The 20,283-nt window shown below is 40.9% G+C and overlaps 1 protein-coding gene across 1 annotated transcript in view; it reads right to left on the bottom strand.

Annotated features, from left to right (window-relative positions):
• The window catches only part of LOC139686785 (sodium-dependent phosphate transport protein 2A-like), a 101,418-nt gene extending 84,269 nt beyond the window's left edge, over positions 1-17,149 (bottom strand). Inside the window, exon 1 of the mRNA XM_071583829.1 lies at positions 16,957-17,149. Within this exon, the coding sequence (XP_071439930.1) occupies positions 16,957-16,977 (21 nt within the window). The 5' untranslated portion in view covers positions 16,978-17,149. The remainder of the gene's footprint in view (positions 1-16,956) is intronic.
• Between the last annotated feature and the right edge of the window lie 3,134 nt (positions 17,150-20,283).

Below are 20,283 nucleotides of genomic sequence, written 5' to 3'. Positions count from 1 at the left end.
TCCTCCCTTCATCCTCCTCAACATCCCTATCAAACAAATATTAATCTATTCATTTTAGTATTTATTTTAGTACCCTGCAAGCCACCGCTAGGGTGTGTGGCAGGGGGTGAATACACACCAAAATAGTTTTTACCCGAAATGACCTTACCGCGGTCGGACAATGTTATTATGCTCCCCTATCTTCCGTCTTCCTATTCTACACTTGATCTCTTTAATTTTATCGGCATGATCTCTCCTACCGTAGTACGATGGGGGTAATAATACATTTTCAACATCACTGCTAAAGAGACATCTTTCCAATTTATGCAAAGGTTTAATCTGTAATTTAACCTTGGCTCCGTAAGTGATTCCCAGCCTAGCTGCTCTAATATTTTAGATACGCTACTGGGTTATTCATAACAACGTTTTACAAATCTAGCTCCTCTACACTGCACGCGATTCAATTCGGCAATCAATCTAACTTCGTGAGGATCCCATATACTTGCAGTATATTCTAAATGAGGCCTAACAAGCGAAAGAAAAAATTTCTCTTTGACCTTTTCATCACATTTACCCAATAATCTTCTGATAAACCATGAATTTATCGACGGATTTGTTTATCTCTTTCAATAAAAGTTAATTAATAGTGCCATCGCTTCCGTACTATTTCTAAAATACATTTTTGTAAACACAAACATCCTCATAATTTCTGCTTTTCATTTATTTATATAGTACCCGGAAAGCCACCGCTAGGGTGTTTGGAGGAGGGGGGGGGGGCTCTTTGCCTTTATGAAATCCGCCAAGCCAAAATACTTCGCCTTTCTACTCTTTTGACCCTGGGACTATGATGTGCAATGCGACACACAAGTTGAGTTTGTTTCTTATCTTTGGACCGCATGGGTTGGGACAATACGAGAGGTTGGGTGCGCGTGGAATGGATGGTACGACCAAACGAACCACCTGTTGTCGTAGGGCCCCTTTCCTTCCAGCGACCATTCACCTTTTCCCTCCACTCAAGAATGGGTTATGGCAGCACACACCTAGGAAATGGAGGGGGGGAGGGATCACCCTGCGAGCACATAATGGCTAACTGTTATATCCACCCCACGTTGGCAACGACGCATTCTTAAGGAGGGGAGCTGACGTCCAAGTTTTTGGGGTACTCGATCCGAAGGACGAATGTTCTTTTATGTCGCGCGGGACTGCTTAATTGTGGAGGGCGCATTCCGACATTCCTGACATTGATGAGGCATTTACATAAACGTCACGCGGTGGAACCTTTCCATTCTTTGGTTCGGGGTTGTCCCAGCAGCGAGCCTCGTTAATGGCCCATTGTGACGGTCGCTTCAGATGCACGCAGGACGCATTCACCTCGGGTCGGAAGTGGTGTGGATCCACGGAGGGGATAGAAATATTTCCAGTTCAGTAAAAGATTCCCTGAAACGTCACCGAAAACCTTTCAGGAAACTCGGGAAGTTGGTAAATCGTATCAAGATTTACAAGAGGGGTTAAAGTTGGGAATCGCGAAGGTTAAATCACAGATTGAATCTTTCGCATAAATTGGAAGCAGGTCTCTTGAGTCGTAACTATGTTTGAGAGATCATGACAGTAAAATTAGAGAGATCAAGTGTAGAAAATTTAGAGTTGATATGTAATTTTTCTTCTTGTTACTAACAGCTCCTCTTGTAAGCTTTCAGAAGTATACCCACCTTTGATCTCCTTGAAAAACCTCAGGTGATATTGAGAAAGAAAATTTATCAAACCTGAATTTATCACATCATGGGGATAAGAGACTTGAACTCTATACTCTCAACTTCCAATTCAACCATCGTGAAGAATGTTGTGATTCGTTTTAACTGAGAAACACGTTTTTAATATTTTATTTAGATAGAAGAAATTATACATTGAGGTCGCCAAGAATAAAAAATCATTCCGGAAACTCGTCTTCGATATGGAAGTAATACAAGCATTTTACTAATTCAATTTCGATTCAACGTTAAATATGTTATCTTTTATTAACTCCAGTATCTACAAACATAATTGATTCCAACTCCCTAAACTGGTATTTCAGTTTATATTATTACACCCGTATCAAAGATACGAATCAATATGAGTCCTTGTATCACAGAAATGTAATAAATTCAAATGGGAACAAATATATTGAAATACTTATAACGTCTATTTTAGGAAGTTCGTATTCTTTTTGCAACTGTCTGTAGAGGACTTGCAAATTACTTGTAGATTTGACAGAAATTATAAAGGCAAATAAACGTACTCCATTCGTTGAGTAAAGGTTAGCTGATGAGCTAACCTTTACTCAACGAAGCATTATAGTAAACTAACAGAGCAGTTTTAGTTTAGTCAGTGGTGTTTTAATCAAATTTTATCCACCAATAAAATGATTGTCAAAATTATTATTCAGGTAATTATTCACCACAAAATATACTTGGATTAATTTAAGCTCAAAATAAAATTATAATACGTTTTTATCATCCACTGATGATGATTTCTAATATCGTTTGATGGAATACCATATTTTTCTACTTTACCTGCCAAAGTAGTCTCGATTATTGATGTCAAAATTGAAACAGTCGATTTGTACTTTTCTATTCGACTCGTCCATCTATACATATACTCGTTCAATAAGAATAACAGTGAATAACTGAAGAGTTCATCCAATGTATCCCACCCCTTTTAAGTTGTTAAATTCTTAATATAGTTCAAATTTTCACTAAGAATATCCGGTAATGCATACAACTAAACAATGTAGGCGAGCCTTTGGCGACATTGATACCTGTATTAATCGAAACTTTTCCTGAGACGATGGGTATTTATTTCTACGTACTCACGTTTTATTTTTGTCGGTTAGTGTCCATGCATTTTGCTAAAAATAGTTTGGCGAGAAGGTTTTCTGTGGCTTGACTCTGTTGGAGTTTATATTTTGGTCAAATATACATATATTTTTTTATTACTTTTCCTGCTCATTTATCCAAGACTCACCTTGAAGTGATTTAGAATCCTTCGCGCCATTTTTTCCTCCCTACTTCGTGGAAATGAAAATGTGCAAAGACCCGTGTGCACTTTTTTTGTCACAGTGCTAACATCGCTCGCAGCGGAAATTTTCGCGGAACTACCTCTTTTCGCGGATTTTTTTCCAACTGCGTTGCGTTCTGCGGGAGCAAGAGGAGATCATGATAAGAGGAAACACGAAAACATTGCAGTAGTAAAAAGATCATCCGGAGGGAGCGATTGTTGTTTGTTTCACCCGTCCGAGTGTGTGTTTGGTTATCTACGTAACGCGAAACAATTGAAAGCAACCCACTGATGCGCCTAATGGTTTTGTAGAAAGAAAACCTGACCCAACGGAAACAATAGGGAAACAAAATTGTCACGCGTAATCTTCTTTGGGGCAAATAAATTTAAACTGCTATCGAAAGAGATAAGAATTTTTTAAAACGTTGGTATACAGGAAACTGAGGAGAGAATATGACACATAATGTCATGGGTACAGAGACGAGTGATACGAGTTAGAAAAAAACTGTTAAAAACAATTAAACACAAACATTGTGCTAATAACGCAGCACATTGAATTGTAAATGTCATTCTACACAACCATGACAGTGCATAACGCCACGGTTTACTGCGCAGCAGGTAACTGCAAAGCATAAGTGAATTATAAATCTTGTCAAGTTTGTCGAGCATGTGTTTTTCATGGATGGATAATCGTTTTCATTAGAAAATCCCTCAACGGAGTAATAAATCGCGAATAGTTTTCTCAGGTTTTGCTTTTCCACGCATCGCAAAAGACAGATGAAATTTTACCTTTGTTAACTGGGAAAGAAATCGAATCATAGGAAATGCTTATATACGAGTATTAAAAATTAAATTCTTAGTAACATAGATGTATCAAAAAGATTTGTATCCTATTTCGTCGTTCAATTGCTCATTAAAATGGTTGGGTTCAGGGATTAATTAAGTAATAATAATCTTCGGCACTAAGCAATGGAAACCTGTCAAGTTTACGTGGGAATCAAAACCTACCTTTGGAAAGAGAAATTTTCCATGGAGAAAATTTATATCATAAATGGAAACTCCTTCCATAGGACTCTAATAGCAGCAGACTTTATTCATTTCAATTGAACACTTAGGGGAAAATCCTATGAATAGCATACAGATCTCCGCAGAGCTTTAGTTCCAAAGATCTCCATAGGTGTATTAAGTATTTTCTAGTGACCTTACTAAACATATCAAAAAGTTTCTCGGGGGATATCCATACGAAATAGCCAAAGTTTCCTAGCCAAGAAACAAATTCAGACCGTATTTTATTTCCATATTTTCTACCTGAACGAACCTCATTGCGAACTTAATGTAAATTTTTGACTCCGCATAGCTGTACAATTAGTATTTTTATTAGTATACTGACTCAGTGTAGGTTTTTGATGAACCCTGAGTCTACAAACTACGCTAGTCCTAAACCCTAACTAACAAGACACATAATATCCTAATGCCCCAAACTTAATTTTATGATAACTAATTCATCAGCTCTGCATAATTTTTAACCCTCTCATTAAAATCCAAAATGCAAAATTTGTACCGTATTGAATTAATTAAACTTCAATGAAAACGATAACATTTTTATCAGTTATTTATAACGCTTGCCACTGTTCTGTCATCGGTTGTGCGCGGTAAAAATAATAATTTCATCGGCTGTCATCGATTAATCTCTTTACTGTGATCTCAACCATCCAAAGTGCCGTCTCAATCATTGAATCGGTGACAAAATCAGACCTTATCGATCAGTATCTATTACTACTAATTCTAAAACAATTTGCCACGGTCGACAGAGGAAGAGCGAACCATTCCGTGATTTACGGCGTCCTTATAGTACCAAATACTTGCCCGGGGCGTGAATCACGCGAACACCTACGAGACAAATACATCGCTCGCGTCCTTGTGAAACTGCTCGCGGAGCGCCGTGTGACGGTCTTGCTCTACACTCCCGCGTCGTAAGCACAAAAGTCGTCCGGCTTGTTCACCACTGCCGAAGTCCCCATTAACGGGGTTAATGGACGTGAAGCGGAATGGAAAGAAAAACAAGGGGGTTGGGAATAATGACACGGGGGCGGTACCGAGAGGCGTAGTAAGAATGAGGCGCCATTCACCTCACCTACGTGCACGATCGAGGAACGTACGTATTTAAAAAAAAATGCGAGCCAAGAGAGGAAGGCCGCGGAAGGCTCGCGGGAGCACCTTGCCTTGTGGCCCGAATCCACTTTCCCGCTACAGGCGGGATTCTCGATGCCTCCGTAGGCTGTGAATCATGCACCATGTTAATTTCGGAATTAAAGGAAGCGATTACTGTGCGCACAAGTGGAATTATCCACATCTGCGTCATACCCTACCTCTGCGACACGCCTTCTCCTGGAGGAAGCGTATGGCAGAGGGTGACCAGGATGCGCGCTTTCTATTACGAAACTATGGATAATTATAAGGCGTTCGGTAAAGATGCAGCAGCAGGCAAAAACGATCTTCTAATGCGATTCCTGTGATGATCGTGGCCTTGGTTGTTTAGCGATCGCGCGCACTGTGCTGAGAAAGGAAGAGTATTTAAAACTGTGCTGGAATTAATATTTCTGGCGTTTTTACAAGGATGATCTCTTCTGCTAATTTAGCGTGAAGTTCTCATAATTCCATTCTTGTCGGGAAGAAAGTCGAGCTTATATGAATCAATAGTTTTACTATACGTGGTGGAAAATATACGCATAGTACCTTCACCTTCATTTGTACGTCATCTGGGCAACAGTTATACTGATAATTTTCAAACATAAAATACTAATCGGCTCCCTTATAATTTGACAGTTGAATTTACTGTGTTAAAAATCGCGCTGGAAAAATTGTTAGGAACAAAATTAAAGTCCGTTTTCTTCATCGTATATTTAAGTTTACAAGCGTGCGTTCAGTACACAGCTGTTCGCTTTCACGAAGGTTCGAGAGAGCCGCGTGGAATCTTCCAGAGACCTCCCCCACCTCCTCCAAGGAGATCTCGACGCCCGCCACTCTTGAAAACTACGTCAACAAATCAGACGATTCACGACCACAAAGAGAGAAATGGTAGTTTTTTTTAGAATAATTTCTACCTAGAGTAAAAATCAAAATAGAGCCAATAGGAATGTCCTCTGAAGAAACATGCACGCGCAATACTGAGAGCAATAAGAGTAGTAGCAAGATCCTTGATTGAAGTCGTTCCTAAAGGAACCATCCCTAACCTTAGCTAACTATTTGTGAGAATCAATTCACTTATATTTTGGCTATTTAAGTAACGCTGGGGTCAAAGATGTATATATCGGTGCTAAATGTTGCCATAGAGGAAAGAGAATAAGTGCAGATATCTTTTGGCAGTGGATACGGAGGAGAATGGAAAAGAACTGAGCTGTGTAGAGAGGCAGGAAAGAAAAATTCAAAAATGGAAATAAAAGAGAGAAAATGACTAAAAAAATTAGAATGATTGATAGAATGATTGATTGAATCGAAGGAGGAAAGGAGGAAGGCAACGGGACGTTCGAAGGTAACGGCAAAGGGGTGAAAAATTTTATATGAGCTGGATAAAGGGAGAAAGGGAATAAATGTTATAGACGACACGAACGGGGGTGGCAAATAAGAGCCGAAAAGGACATTACGTAGAGCAGGTGTAGTAGGGCTGCTGGATGCAGTAAGGATTAAGAAATCCGGTGAAATAAGTGTTAGTATTCTAAGGGATCTAAATCTATATGGCACTCTTCAAGCCGTCCTTAGTAAATGGCATACAATACATGCAACATCAAAGTAAAGGGACTTAAATATAATAACATAATTCATTCATGTGATTCTATATTTTTGCCACGGAGAAAGTAAAAAAAAATAAGAACCGACAATCATTTCGTCTGGCAGTAATGCTCAACAATGAAGTAGCACATGTACATGAGGGAGAATGGTACTTTATAAACCCGGCCTAGGACGGCACTTATATCCAATCTGGGTGTCACATGTGGCTGTAATTAACCTGTACATTTTCACAATACTCCGCAAGTCGTTAGGGTGTGTGGTGGGGGGTGGAAGTGTTAGGGCACCAGCCATGCTGGCAGAAATATGTCTACGCATGCATTTAAATACGTACAAAAACACTTGAACTCATACAGGCACACACACACATGTATTCCCATATTAATTATGCAATAATTGGTGTGATTGACAGATTCATAGAATTTAATGTTAAATTAATTTATTTTTTTTTTTAATTCTTGAGTTCCATTTTGTTATGATTGCGTAACGTGCGAGAGAAGGATGAGTCTCTTGAATCTGTTTTTGACCCTGTTATCCCTCTTTATTTATTTCCATGATCGGATCTATCAATTTAATTTTCCGCCTCAACCATTTCCTCTGTGTCGCAAGCAAACTCATGTGTCCTGTGCCATTCCAAAATCAATATAACTTTCTTAAAATAAGTCCATACTTAAACTGGTGCTTTGATTTAAAACTTATTTTTTTTAAACTGTTTGATGCCCAAATATTTCTATACTTAATCTAGTTCATCTTTATCTTGTTCATTTCATAGTTTAAGAATTCAAAACTTTTATGAGCAGCTGGGCTTACAGGGGTGCAAATAAGAGTCGAAAAATCATATTAAAAATAAATCAAATAATATTTTATCAGAAACAATAATTTAAGTAATATTCTGTTCTCCTAGGTGATCATCAATTTACTTCTTATCATTCATGACTTTCGTGTTATCCTTCTCGATGCATGGCTCATATCTTTCCCCTCTCGTTTCATTCCAAAGTTGATTCCTTTTGCTATAAAATCGAATATAATTTCTTCTCCAAAGTATACATCCTACAATGAAGCATTAAAATATATTCCCTGTTTCTCTCGTTTATTAATATTTATTAATTTCATGTTTCAATCTTTCTGTCCATCACGTAAAAACCTAGGGAAGTAGTAAAACGTTTTATGCATGTCCACCGGCTTTGAGATCACTTGACACCAAAGGCTAATCATTACCACCATCATGAATCATATGATATTCCAAATATTCCTTCGCAGTTCCTCTCAATAAAAGTCATTTTGTAATTAAATTGAAGCAATGATATGGTTTACGCTGCGTCTCTCGCATAAGCCATTTTGCATCGTAACCGATGAGTGAACGATTTCAGGAAAAGGGACAATTACCCGAACAAAATTCCATACGACAAATTAAAATTCCTCAAATGATTTCAGGATTCAGTGTCAAACTTTTACCCTGTCAAGAAACCAACGCTCAGGTCATTAAAGCTGTTAGCTTTGTTGAATAACGGAGGATTTATTTAAAAGGCAGATGTCATAAGGGCGACAGTGCAGCTTCCCATCCATCCATCCATAGAGTAATGCCCTTAACGTACTCTCAACTCGTCACAATTCGGAAATAGAATGCCATTGCAAAACTACCAGCTGTTACTTTTTGAACCTGACTTCTCAACGAAGAAATCCAGAATAGAATCAATAACAACATTTGAACTACTAAAAAATATGTATTGCTATAAAGCTCTGTAAAAATACCTTTTTCTTTTCCTAGCTGTCCTGTGGTAGACACTATGTATTGAAACCAATATGCTAAAGTGAAATTTGTCACCGTAAGGTTTTCCATCCAAAATTTGAGAGATTCGATTATTTTGTCTTGAAATGCAGAACATTTGTCAATTTCTCCTAGGAATCTTCCGAAAGGAATTGGTGAACATCGACGGATATACTCGTAAATCAGTTCTTTCCTTGTATGGGCTTTGATGTAATCCATAAATGACTTCATGCACTTCGTAAAAGTGCATGAAGTCATTTATGGATTCGTCAGGGGTAAAGGTGCACCTGACCAATAGTGAAGTTCCTTGACAGGGGAGGGGGGTGGAGGAGGAATGATATGTTCGACTCTGGTTGATGTCGCTTTAGGTACGATTCAACTCAACGAGCCAACGTCACTCTCCCGTCTCATTAACTAGCGGGCACGTTGAATATGTTACCTTTTAACCGGTATGTCTACCAGATCCGTATTGCTGCATAAGTAAAAATTTTTTCTTCCGAATCTTACAACACAAATTCTGTTGCTTGAGGACTCCACGTGCTTGGAGATTGTGTGTGCCCTGCGCGCTGGCCACATCCAGGGCACACTGCCCGCCAGAGAGTGAACGGATTCGGTCACCTCGCCGAATCATGAACTTCCTCCAATATTGTACACAGTTTGTCGCAGCTCTTGAGGCCTCTTAATATTTTTGCGGCCAAATTCTTACACTCCAAACTTGAAACTTCGACTATTTCTCAACGCAATCTCACTTTAGAGGCACACATTTTTTTACGTCGACGCCGTGATTATATGGCTGCCGAGGACGGAAGGGTCCCTTTTGCCCACTGGAAAACCCAGCTGGTCCAAGGCGAATGATTCTTCGGTTTGATAACGCAGTCCTCCTTAGAACTGTCGCACCGACGCGCAAATATTTTTCACATCCACAACACCCTCACCGCATGTATCAATCAATTTGCAACGAATTTTGATAAGTGCTAAGCATTGCAAGTGGAGAAAACGGATGATCACGCTGTTCTTGTACACTTAGCTACGCCATTTGAATTATTGAAAACGATCGTCACTCTAGCAGCAGCTATAAGAACCCTGTACTCTATACGGTGAAGCCAACTACGGGGTGTGCTCCAAAAGTAATGCAATGTTAATTTCCAACGCCGCTCCTATTGATTGTAGTGGAATTAAATTACTTTGATTAGGTGGAGAAAACGCTAAGCTTTGCCGTGAACCCGATCTCAGTGCTCTCCAAGCTGTGGATGCGGCAGGACGTCAGTTATTGTAAACTTCTGTGCGCCGACCTTGCCACGAAAGACCAATCGAGCGGAAATTTCAAGTGAACCTTTGCAACGTATTGCAAATGAACCTGATTATTTGGATAACGTCATACTGGTGATGAAACCTGGGTTTTTTTATACAAACCAAAAAAAAACGCCAAAGCTCAAAGTGGCCCACCGACTAGTCCCCCAAGCCTAAAAAGGCAAGAATGAGCAAATCAAAAGTGAAAACAATGCTGTCTTTTTCGACAGTAAAGGAGTGGGCCATAAGGAGTTTGTTCCTCAAGGACAGACAGTTAACGCTGCCTACTGCGTGGATGTGCTGGAAAGACTCCGAAAAAGGGTCATCAGGAATAGAAAAGACATCTCTGCGACCTGGCAACTCCATCACGACAACGCGTTACGAGTCCGCGAGTTCCTGGCCAAACACCTGGTGCCAACGCTGCCCCAACCCCCTATAGTCCTGACGTCGCCTCGGAGGACTTTTTTTTGTTCCCTCGGATTAAGGCAGCCCTGAAAGGGACCTGTTTTTCGTCCATAGGAGAGTTCCAATCAGCCGTGACGAAGACCTTGCGAAAGGTCCCCGAAGACGCCTTCCAGGGCGGGTACCGGTCATGGCAGAGTCGCTGGAAAAAATGTGTTCAGGCCAAGGACAGTGCTTTGAATAATGTTATCTGTTTTTGCAAATCTGCTCAATAAATTACTTCAAAAAAATAAATGTATTACTTTTGGAACGCACCCTGTATATTTGGTATTCATTAAGAGTGGCTGCATCCAACCACACCTTCCCATTCATTTTGGTGGAAGGCCTCAGTCATTCTGGAAAAAGGTTTCGTCAAAAATTGATGGAGGGGAAGAAAACAGACGTAGAACGTCGTGACGTCATTTATCGACGTCGATTGCGTCGAAAACTCGGGTTGGAGATGAAAGCTCGAATTCTAAACAGTACATGGAAGGGAGGGCATAAGCTCATTCCACCCAGAGTGCGGTAATATTTAGAACCATCGAGTAATCTTTACCACAAACCAACTATTGCTCTTGCGTGTTTCCTTACCATAGAAGCGAAATAAATGATTAATTTCGTTATTTTTTTCAGGGTCAGACGCAAGGAATTGACAAAGGTTCCATGATGTTTCCCGAATCTATCAAGATCACCTCAACGAAGTCCTCAAAATCCACAGATTTTCTACGAATTAGTCAATTTCTCCCTGAAAAAATGAATGAAAATCATATCGAAAATGGTTTGGAATTAAATTGAGAGGCTTAAGTCTCGTACGTTTTTTTTGCTAACTATGGAATTCCCACTGGTGAGAAAAATGGCATCTCAAATTTGTCGGTTCTTTACTCGATCTCTCCAATCCTATTCTCATGACCTCCCCAACTGTAGCATGATGTGGTTAATAATTCATTTTCAAAGTCATCGCTGAAAAGACCCGCTTCCAAATAATCAATAGATTTAATCTTTAAGTTGACCTTCGCTCTGTTAGTGATGCCCAACCTAGTTCCTAGTGTAGCAGTAGTTTTTAGGGGAGGCGACCGACAGCTAAGGTTATTTTCTGGGATGGATGGGAAAAGATGAAGGGCGGAGAGACACCTTGCGTCGGCATCAGCCTACTTTTAACGTTGGGCTCCAAGGGGTCCGTAGTGAAACATGTCATTCAACGGACGGCGTACCAACTCAAAGTTCTCTCCCTAAGACATACTAAGGATCGGGATACCACAGAAAAATATCTGCCGTCTCCAGAGTTCTTTCGCTGGAAAGTCGGTACGTTGGCCACCGTACAATACCGATCCCCCCTAGTTCGTCTAATATTCTGCAGACGGCACTGCGTTTGTCATAACAACAATTATAAATCTACCTCTTTTTTGATGCTCGCGATCTAATTCGGAAATCAAAACGATTTCACAATTACGAAAAGGAATTAGAGCACGTATTTATCATTCACCCGTAATAGCTATGCACATAAACGGCAGTAAACAAATTTCGGAGGATTATTGAAGTGTACTCAGCTATATTTTGTCAACACGCTACGACGATCTTTATCTTTCTGGAACAAAATTCAAGCCCATTTCCGCAGACGGAGGAAAATTAGAACACCTTAATACCAAAAATCTGAAATGCCGACGAATTACAAAATAGGTGCATGGCCCTAAATCAAACTGTGATTTTTTTTACTGACAACTAATAAAATACTGCGCTCGGAATATCTGACGACAGTGTCATAGCATCCGACATGAAAAGTTAAGGGTATGCGGTCTTCTTTAGTGAGCATATAGAAACATTAAATATAAAAATTCAAATACTCGTATATGAAATACCATGATAACGGAATTATCTCGGGAAAAACAAATTAAATTAATATAAATATATTTTAAGAGATTGGTACGACCCAATAGATGTTTAGCTCCCGTCGAACACCATGCATTTATAAACGCAGTACCCCCAAAAAACCTCTGCGAAGGCGTGTGGAGGGGGGTACTCGGGTACCACCCCACTCATGCATATATATATAACCTTAATTATATAATTGCTCGCATAAAAAAAATACACCTGCTTGTCAACACATGCATTCCCATCTATATATTCTTCAATAATGAACACATTTTTATTAGGCCATTAATTTTTTTAATGGAAATACTAAATATGATGGCATATTTTTAATATAGTCCACCTCTGGAGATACTCCGTTTCTCTAACTTGTACCTACCATAGTATTGATATGCAGTGTAAATAAATACGTTAATACAAAAAAATAATAAATATGACACCCTCATTGATATATTCATGCGTTTTTTTAAAGAATCACTTGGGGAAACAATGTAATTTTTCCCGGTAGTTTCCGGATGATCGGAGCACGCGGACGGTGATGCATTGGCGCGTGTCCTTCAAGGTGGATTGATTGATCACGTGTCGAGGGCGAACCCCTCCCTTATCACCGTTAGGCTCAGACTGGCCGCTGTAATTTCCGATTAACAGGTGTTGACAAAAACTTTTCAACCACGGGCCTCACTCGTACTACACACATACATGAATTCCACAAGCCCCTTCCTGATGAAACATTCTTATCCAAACTTTCATTAACCGTATTATGCAAAGTATACCAATTCTTCTTCCAATACGTGGCGTCTAGGATATCGTACCAATGAACGAAAGAAACTCAAAACGAAGGAAATTACACAAGGTAAGGTAGAGAAAGTCGCAACCGCAAGAGGAAAATGAGATCGCAAAACTGACCGGCAAAAACGAAGAAGTCCCCCAATCGAAAGAAAATATTCCCGACGTTAAATGAATAAAACTAAGAGTGCTTTCGCGCGTGCTTGCATACGAAACGTTACGGTAAGCCAGACTATGACCCGTTTAATGCTCCATTCAAAGTCACCTTAGCATTAATGAATCGCAAGGGAAGGATCTACATGGGAAGGATCTACATGGGAAGGATCTACATGGGAAGGATCTACATGGGAAGGATCTACATGGGAAGGGTCTCGTACGATACGATATGATACAATCTACGATATCTAAACCTCTAATATGTGATGGTAGAGTTCACTTCTTACCACATGTACATCAAAGCAAGCCGCCGCTGAGGCCCATGGCGGGGGTGTTGGGGCACAAACACCCACCTGCCACACAGGTCGGAGCTGACGGTACTAATAGAGGTTTGCCCGGGAATCGAAGCCGGGCCCTCCGGTTAGTAGGCGATTCCCGGATAAACCTCCCTGGGAACCTTCATCTTCAAGCTATTGATTTTTCAGGAACCAAATCTTCCTGGGAAACCATAACCGGCGCAGGGGAAAGAATTGACCCCCCTACCAGAATGTGTGAATTTCACACGCCGTCGGGCTTAGTACTGGGTGAACTCTGCCATCACCTAGCAAACCGACCTTCGGGTTGCTTAGTTTTTATGGTTTACATATATATGGCTAGGCGAGACTAAGAAGTGTAGAAGCATACAGTAGAAGTCCATCCAAAATTTACCTTAAATGGTAAAATACCAAATAATTTTATATCACCTCATACACAAATGCACTTGTATACACGGCCCTCCCAATGCGATACGGCGAGTGAAATTCACAGCTACAAGGCAGGGGGACCAGTTCGTTTCCCTATGCCGCCCGAGGTTTCCCAGGAAGATCGGATACACGGAAAATCAACTCACAACTTGAGTGAAGGTGGCCGTGTCCAGAAAAACCGGATATCGAATGGCAGGACATCAATTACGAAATGTCGATCAATACGTTTCCTGTGAGATGACGCCCATGTTTTTCAAATTTCGTCCAAGGCGTTCAATACTCCGACCGAAGAAGATTGGCCCGTTACACCACGAATACTTAAGCGACTTCTATTTACAGTAGGCCGGCGTCGGATCTCTCTCGATCCAAAACTCAATCTTTACAATCGCGTCCAATGCTCTCAGATGCAACACCTAAACACGATAACTCAGTCCCCCTCCTAAATATTTCACTTGCTCAAGTAGAGTACCCTGTTGACAGTTATACACAAACATATCAAGTGAAACACAGCCATAGGATGGGGACTCCAGTCGAATGATAATTTCGATTAACATTGCGCACATTTAAATTCTCCTTCGTGTGAATCATCTTGCAAATTTGCAATATCAAGATTACATTCCAGATTGAAATCACGACTCCCACTAAAACCATTGCGTCACATCAATTGTTTATTATTTACGATTTTACCCTGCAGAAAAACTGGCGTTCACGATTTCAACCACTCTGGATTCCCACCCAGTAGATCCTGGTTCGAATCCCGTGGGCGGCAGATATTTTTTCAGCAGTATCCCGATTCCTTGAGGTGCTTTGTGAAGAGCACTATGAGTGAGCATGCCGTCCGTCGGATGAGTCGTTTAACTGCGGACTCCTTGGCGCCTATCGTTGAGAGTAGGCTTATGCCGACGCCGAGTTTCTCTCCACCCTTCCTCCTTTCCCATCCATCCCCTATGGCGCAAATGACCTCAGCTGTCGGTCGCCTCCCTTAACACTACTACTAATACGATTCCAAAGTTTAACACTACGGGATCTCAGCGCCGATGCTTTTTGAGGTTAACGTTCTCAGTTCTTTGTTTGCCATAAAAAGAGATTGTGACTTCATTAAACTGTCATCACAATGCTACATGTAAGCGCACACGACCTCAGAAACTGAGAGTCGTACATCGTAGCGGTCTATTCGTCGGACGCTTTACCACAATTTAAACTCCTCACATGACACGAAGGGAAAGTGTATACATGAAAAATCGACTACGATATCCTTGGAGTGCGTGCCTATGCAAGAAGCATCTACATATATGTAAATATTGGCCATCCCATTTGATCCTTCCTGGTATTTTAGAAAAGACAGTCGACGGGCACACCTAACACAATGACTGACAGCAAGAAGAAAAAATGGGTCAAATGTCCACAACGATGTTTACCGTCGCTTTGTCGGAAGGGCAAACTTTTGAACTACTGCCACGGCATTGAAACGTAAAGGTACGGTACATCCCACCTTGAATACCAAATTAGGTTGAGTAATCCCGCAACATCTCTGGATTTCAAACTGTACGATGCACTTGTGTCGACCGTGGTCATTTGAATTGTTTTGGATCGCTGGAAGTGATCTAGGATACGTAAAGAGTTGAGGATGAGATCGATGATAGGAAAAAAGGGTAAATACTTCGTTAAGTTCTGTGAAATCCGTGTTTGACTGATGCGCGGTAAGGTATTGCAGGTGAGCATTCCCAAATAAGCACGCGAAGCGATAAGGATAATAAATAATAATTATCTCAAACTTCTGATTATAATAATAAAGTTTCGCACCATATTTTTCATTAATAACAGATTTAAGTTTTAAAAAATAATGCATTTTACACCGGGCTTACAGATTCTTTTAGGAAATTTCCGCAGAACCCTTGTAACGAACTCCATGTAGCTCAGGGTTCCGTGAAACCCTGATTGGGAATCACAACACCATGTGCTATAGTAATCCTATAGCCATGTTTGACATTCCGATTGTATATGTGGAGAAGATAGGCTATTTCATCTTTCTTATCTCAAAAATTAGGTAATAGTAAGAGGAAAATATGGAAAGATTCCCAACACACATTCCTCCGGATTTTTTTTTTAAGTAGGGCAAACTTTATGATAGTCATTATAAATTCATTCGTGATCGTCAGCGAGTACTTTGTGAGGATTAGATTCCACTGTAGCATTTAGAATGTGAAGTGAATGGGCTAATGATCGGTGCCGTGGATAAATACATTACATATACTATTAAACATATTAAAATTTACATATACTATTAAACAGGTGTACGTGAAACTAGTTCAAATCCGTGTACACCGCAATACGAAATTAATCATCGTGAGTAAATTTGATTTGAAACACGAATTCGTTCATCAAAGAAAAATACATCAGTGATCTCGATTGAACGAGCGGAATGACAAATTATTAAATTAAAACTTCCAAAAATCAATGAATTTTCGTTTATTGGTTCCATAGCGAGGCTTACCCTCACTGTCATCATCCATGTACTACACGCGTCAATTTCGTTCAGTTCGTTCGTCTTTGCAGAAAACTGAATTTTCTTCGGTGGATTATGGAGCATATGTAGGGTTTATTCTGGGCAGAATTCGTGCAATAAGTCGTATTCCAATGCCACGCTTACGAATGACTGCAACTTTTATTTAGAGTCGTTGTCAAAGTAAATCCTATGCCACTCAAATTAATTCAAACCTTTAAAAAAATTCCAACGTTTGATAATATTTTCTGCAATTTCCCGTACGACTCCGCTCACAGGAACCCCCAAAAGTTGACCTAACATACTCGGACATCTATTCTCTCTAGGTTACGTAGGAGTTGATCATTCTAATGTAGACATCGCGAAGGCCATACAAATAACTTAAGCTTCAGCAAGAGAAGTCACAAGAGATTACTTCCCCCTAGCACAAATTCAGTCGCACATTTTATCGAAAAATTTCACCACCTCCTGGGAACCGAGCACGAGATTCCCGCAGTGGGACGCCGGCAGATACTCAGAGGAGCGCCGATTAACATCCCCACCGCATTCGGACGGAACTTCCCTCCACGCAGTGGAGATGGAGAAGGGTATCTCTTTGTCCCTACCTCAGGGTTCGCCATCCCCATGGGGCGGGTTCCGTGGTCCGATGCGCCCCTCGGATCTCCCTATCTTCGCCCGCTCTCGTGGAAGGCTCGCCCGAACGAGCGTGATTCTTCCGGTGGCTTTCGGGAGGACTTGGCGGTCGCGTCGGCGGCTCGGCTGGTTGGACTACGGTCGGCGACGTATCGCGGGGCGAACGCCTTGCTCGCGAGCGGTTGAGTTGAATAATGCGCTCGGGGAAAAATGAGCGGGAGGGAGGTGAGGAGGGGAGGAGGCCGCGGTTGGTGGGAGGGAAGCGGGGAAAACGAGGTGAGAGTGTGGTGGGAGGGGATGGTGCCACCGGGTTTGTGGTGTGGAATGGGTTAATGCTTTCCCGGGAATCCCCGCCGGGGGAGTTTTGAAGCTGCTGGCTGCCTAGCTTTCACTTGCCATTTCCACTTCTCCCCCTTCAAACTCCCCCACTCAGTCATCCTCTCCCTACCCGCGTCTCTCTTTCAGATAGCTTTGGCAGATTCGGACGCAGGAGGCCCGCGGTCGACCGTCCGCAAGAGAAGGGGCGTCCTCCCGCGTCTCTCCTTCCGCGTGGGGGACACGCCCCAGGGCCGGTCGGCCTCCGTCCTTGTCCGCCCTCGACACGAGACGGGCGGGAAGTTTAGCGAGTGCCGCAGGAGCGCATTCCAATCGGTCGCTTTACCAGGTATTATTTGGGTGGGAGTGGGGGGAACGGGCGACCGGTTGGTGGGATAATACTGTGCCTGCCTTCAAGGTTCGGCATCGTACTGGGGCAGCTGACTCGAAAATATCAATACAGTTTTATGGTTACATCGCTAGACTTTCGATGTGATAATTTGACATGCCGACTCAAATTCATTATGCAAATTTGTATCGATTGAAATACTTTGTCGAATCAAGTGGAAATATTTAAATATAAATCGAAGTTTTTCTCCTCAACCGCTTTATGTCCTCTAGCCAAGATGAACAGATATGAGTGACAAAACGCACTCATAGGTCATTGGGCTCTTAAAATACAAACCATATTTTACTATTAAAACATAATATTGGAGAACATACCCATAATTAGCACTTATTAGTCGAATAGAATATCACTGCGGTGCTGCATTATATAGAACATAATACAGCACCACGGTGAAGTGATAACGCTACAAATTTAGTTGCCTTGCTGCCTTAATAGATTTGAGGAAAAAAGTACTTGATTCAATCATACATTTTTGTCTGCTTTTCTTTCCTATCACGCACGCCAATCAAATTATAACCGGAATAACTATTAATCATGCTTTGTCTAGTTTTAAGCTAGACAAATATTAACCGCTATGCTTGCGTAAACTTATTCTTTTTAAGTTTTCAAAAGACTTTCACGGCGAACGGAAAGCACAATCAGCGATAAAATCGAAAATCTAATAAAAATCGATACAATGATTCTTGATCGCAAACTTTCGATTGGAGGTTACATCGGTACATATAGTCTGAATTCAATTTCATGTAAAGTTCGGGAACACATAATTTCCACAACTATTACGAGAAATATTGACAGCCAGGATTGATTAATTATAAATCAGCATGGTTTCCGAAAGGGTACGTCTTACAGTTATCTCTTATTGTCCACAAAGCTTCAGTGTGGGGTGATTATAACATTCAGGTTAAAGCGATATTTCTATATTTTAAAAAGGTTTTCGAAAAGGTGCCCCATAAGATGCTTACGACCAAGTTTGGAATGGACCAGCTTTGGAATAATGTCATGTGAATGATGATCATTTGATCAGAAAATTCTTGAAGTCCCACACAACGATTCGTTTTTGATGGTGCGTTTGGAATAACTTCGGGCGTTCCCCAAGGGGGCGTCGTAGGCCCGCTTCTGGCGTAGTCAGGAGTAAGATTCGCCTGTGTGCTGACGACGCAGTAGTGTATAGGCATATTGGCTGCCAGTTGGATACAGATGCGTTGGCTTATGGCCTTGAGACTATTCAGGAATGGAGCAATGTATGGCATTTAGAATTAAGTCATTTAAATTGTTTTGTTATGACCTATTTAAAACGTAATGACTATCCCCAAACTGCTCACAGCATTAATGGAAGCTACCTAACGAATGTAGAATCTTTAAAATACGGAGTGTGCTGCTAGTATCTGGGATCCTCATGAGGCAGGTTTAATGAAAGTGTTAGATGCGTGCAGCGTAGGGCAACGAGAGTTTTTAAAGAATGCATGTCAAAGGGAGAAATATGGCAAAATTGTTAATAAGGATATGTGGCAGGACCCGTTTCAAAAACGAAGAATAATATTTAGGCTAAATCTCCTAACTAAGTTTGAGACTGATCAGATTTCTATCAGGACATTATAAAAATCTCAAATTACTGCAGAATACATGTTTAATCTTGGTAGAGAAATTTGTTCAAACCTACACGAAATCCGATAGGCCACCGTGAGGGTATGTGGCGGGGAGAATATTGATGTAAAAGTATGGGTGTGAAAGAAATCGGCCCCTTAATTTCTGGGATACTCCCTATTACCGCAATGGAGAAAGGTTGTTGATGTGAGCTATCTTACAGTTCTAACGAGTACTTGGCGAATATATTTAGAATCTTTTCAAGTGATTCGCGATATTTTTACGACATCGATGTTGGCGAGAACATCTGCGTCTACACAATGCCAAGCAAGCCGCCTCAAGAGCGTTTGGTTGTGAGTGGTGGGGTACCAGCCAAACATGTACAACCCTTAGTGTAGTTGAATATATATTGCCTCATATACAATAGTACTCGTACAGACACACACAAGCCTGTCTTTGTACATCATGCCATTATTGACTAATTCATTACATGGTTGTTTTAGGTAAACATAAGATTTTGTTGTGAATACGTATCGTGCGAGGGAAGAACGCGTACTTGAGTGACTGCATATCTCTCCCTCTATTTTATCTCGGTGGTCAAATACACCAATACCAATGAGACCATAATAATTCCCTCCGTGTTGCAAGGAAACTCAGGTACCCTGTAATTTTAAAAATGTCCTACCTGCTCTCGCCGTGAATCAAGGGGTTCCAACCTGATTCTTCCAACATACCCGTCACACTCACTTATTTTCATTGTCATTTTAACGAATCTGGACGATTTCCTTTCAACATGTTGAATAAGTGTAGGATTAAGGGAACAAATTAATAATTTTCTGCGGTGTTTGCAGTTCACGCTACACCAAAAGCTTTCCACATCTTTCTCATAGCATTCATAACGGCAGCTACTGAACTGTGAGTTAACTGTTATAGATACTCATCCACCAACTCTATTAGGCTTATCTTTAATTAGGAATGGACAAAGTTTGGA

This window comes from Hetaerina americana, unplaced genomic scaffold, assembly GCF_022747635.1.
Source record: "Hetaerina americana unplaced genomic scaffold, ioHetAmer1.1.p SCAF_15, whole genome shotgun sequence".
Taxonomy (NCBI): domain Eukaryota; kingdom Metazoa; phylum Arthropoda; class Insecta; order Odonata; family Calopterygidae; genus Hetaerina; species Hetaerina americana.
This window is presented reverse-complemented; position numbering and strand designations above follow the sequence as displayed.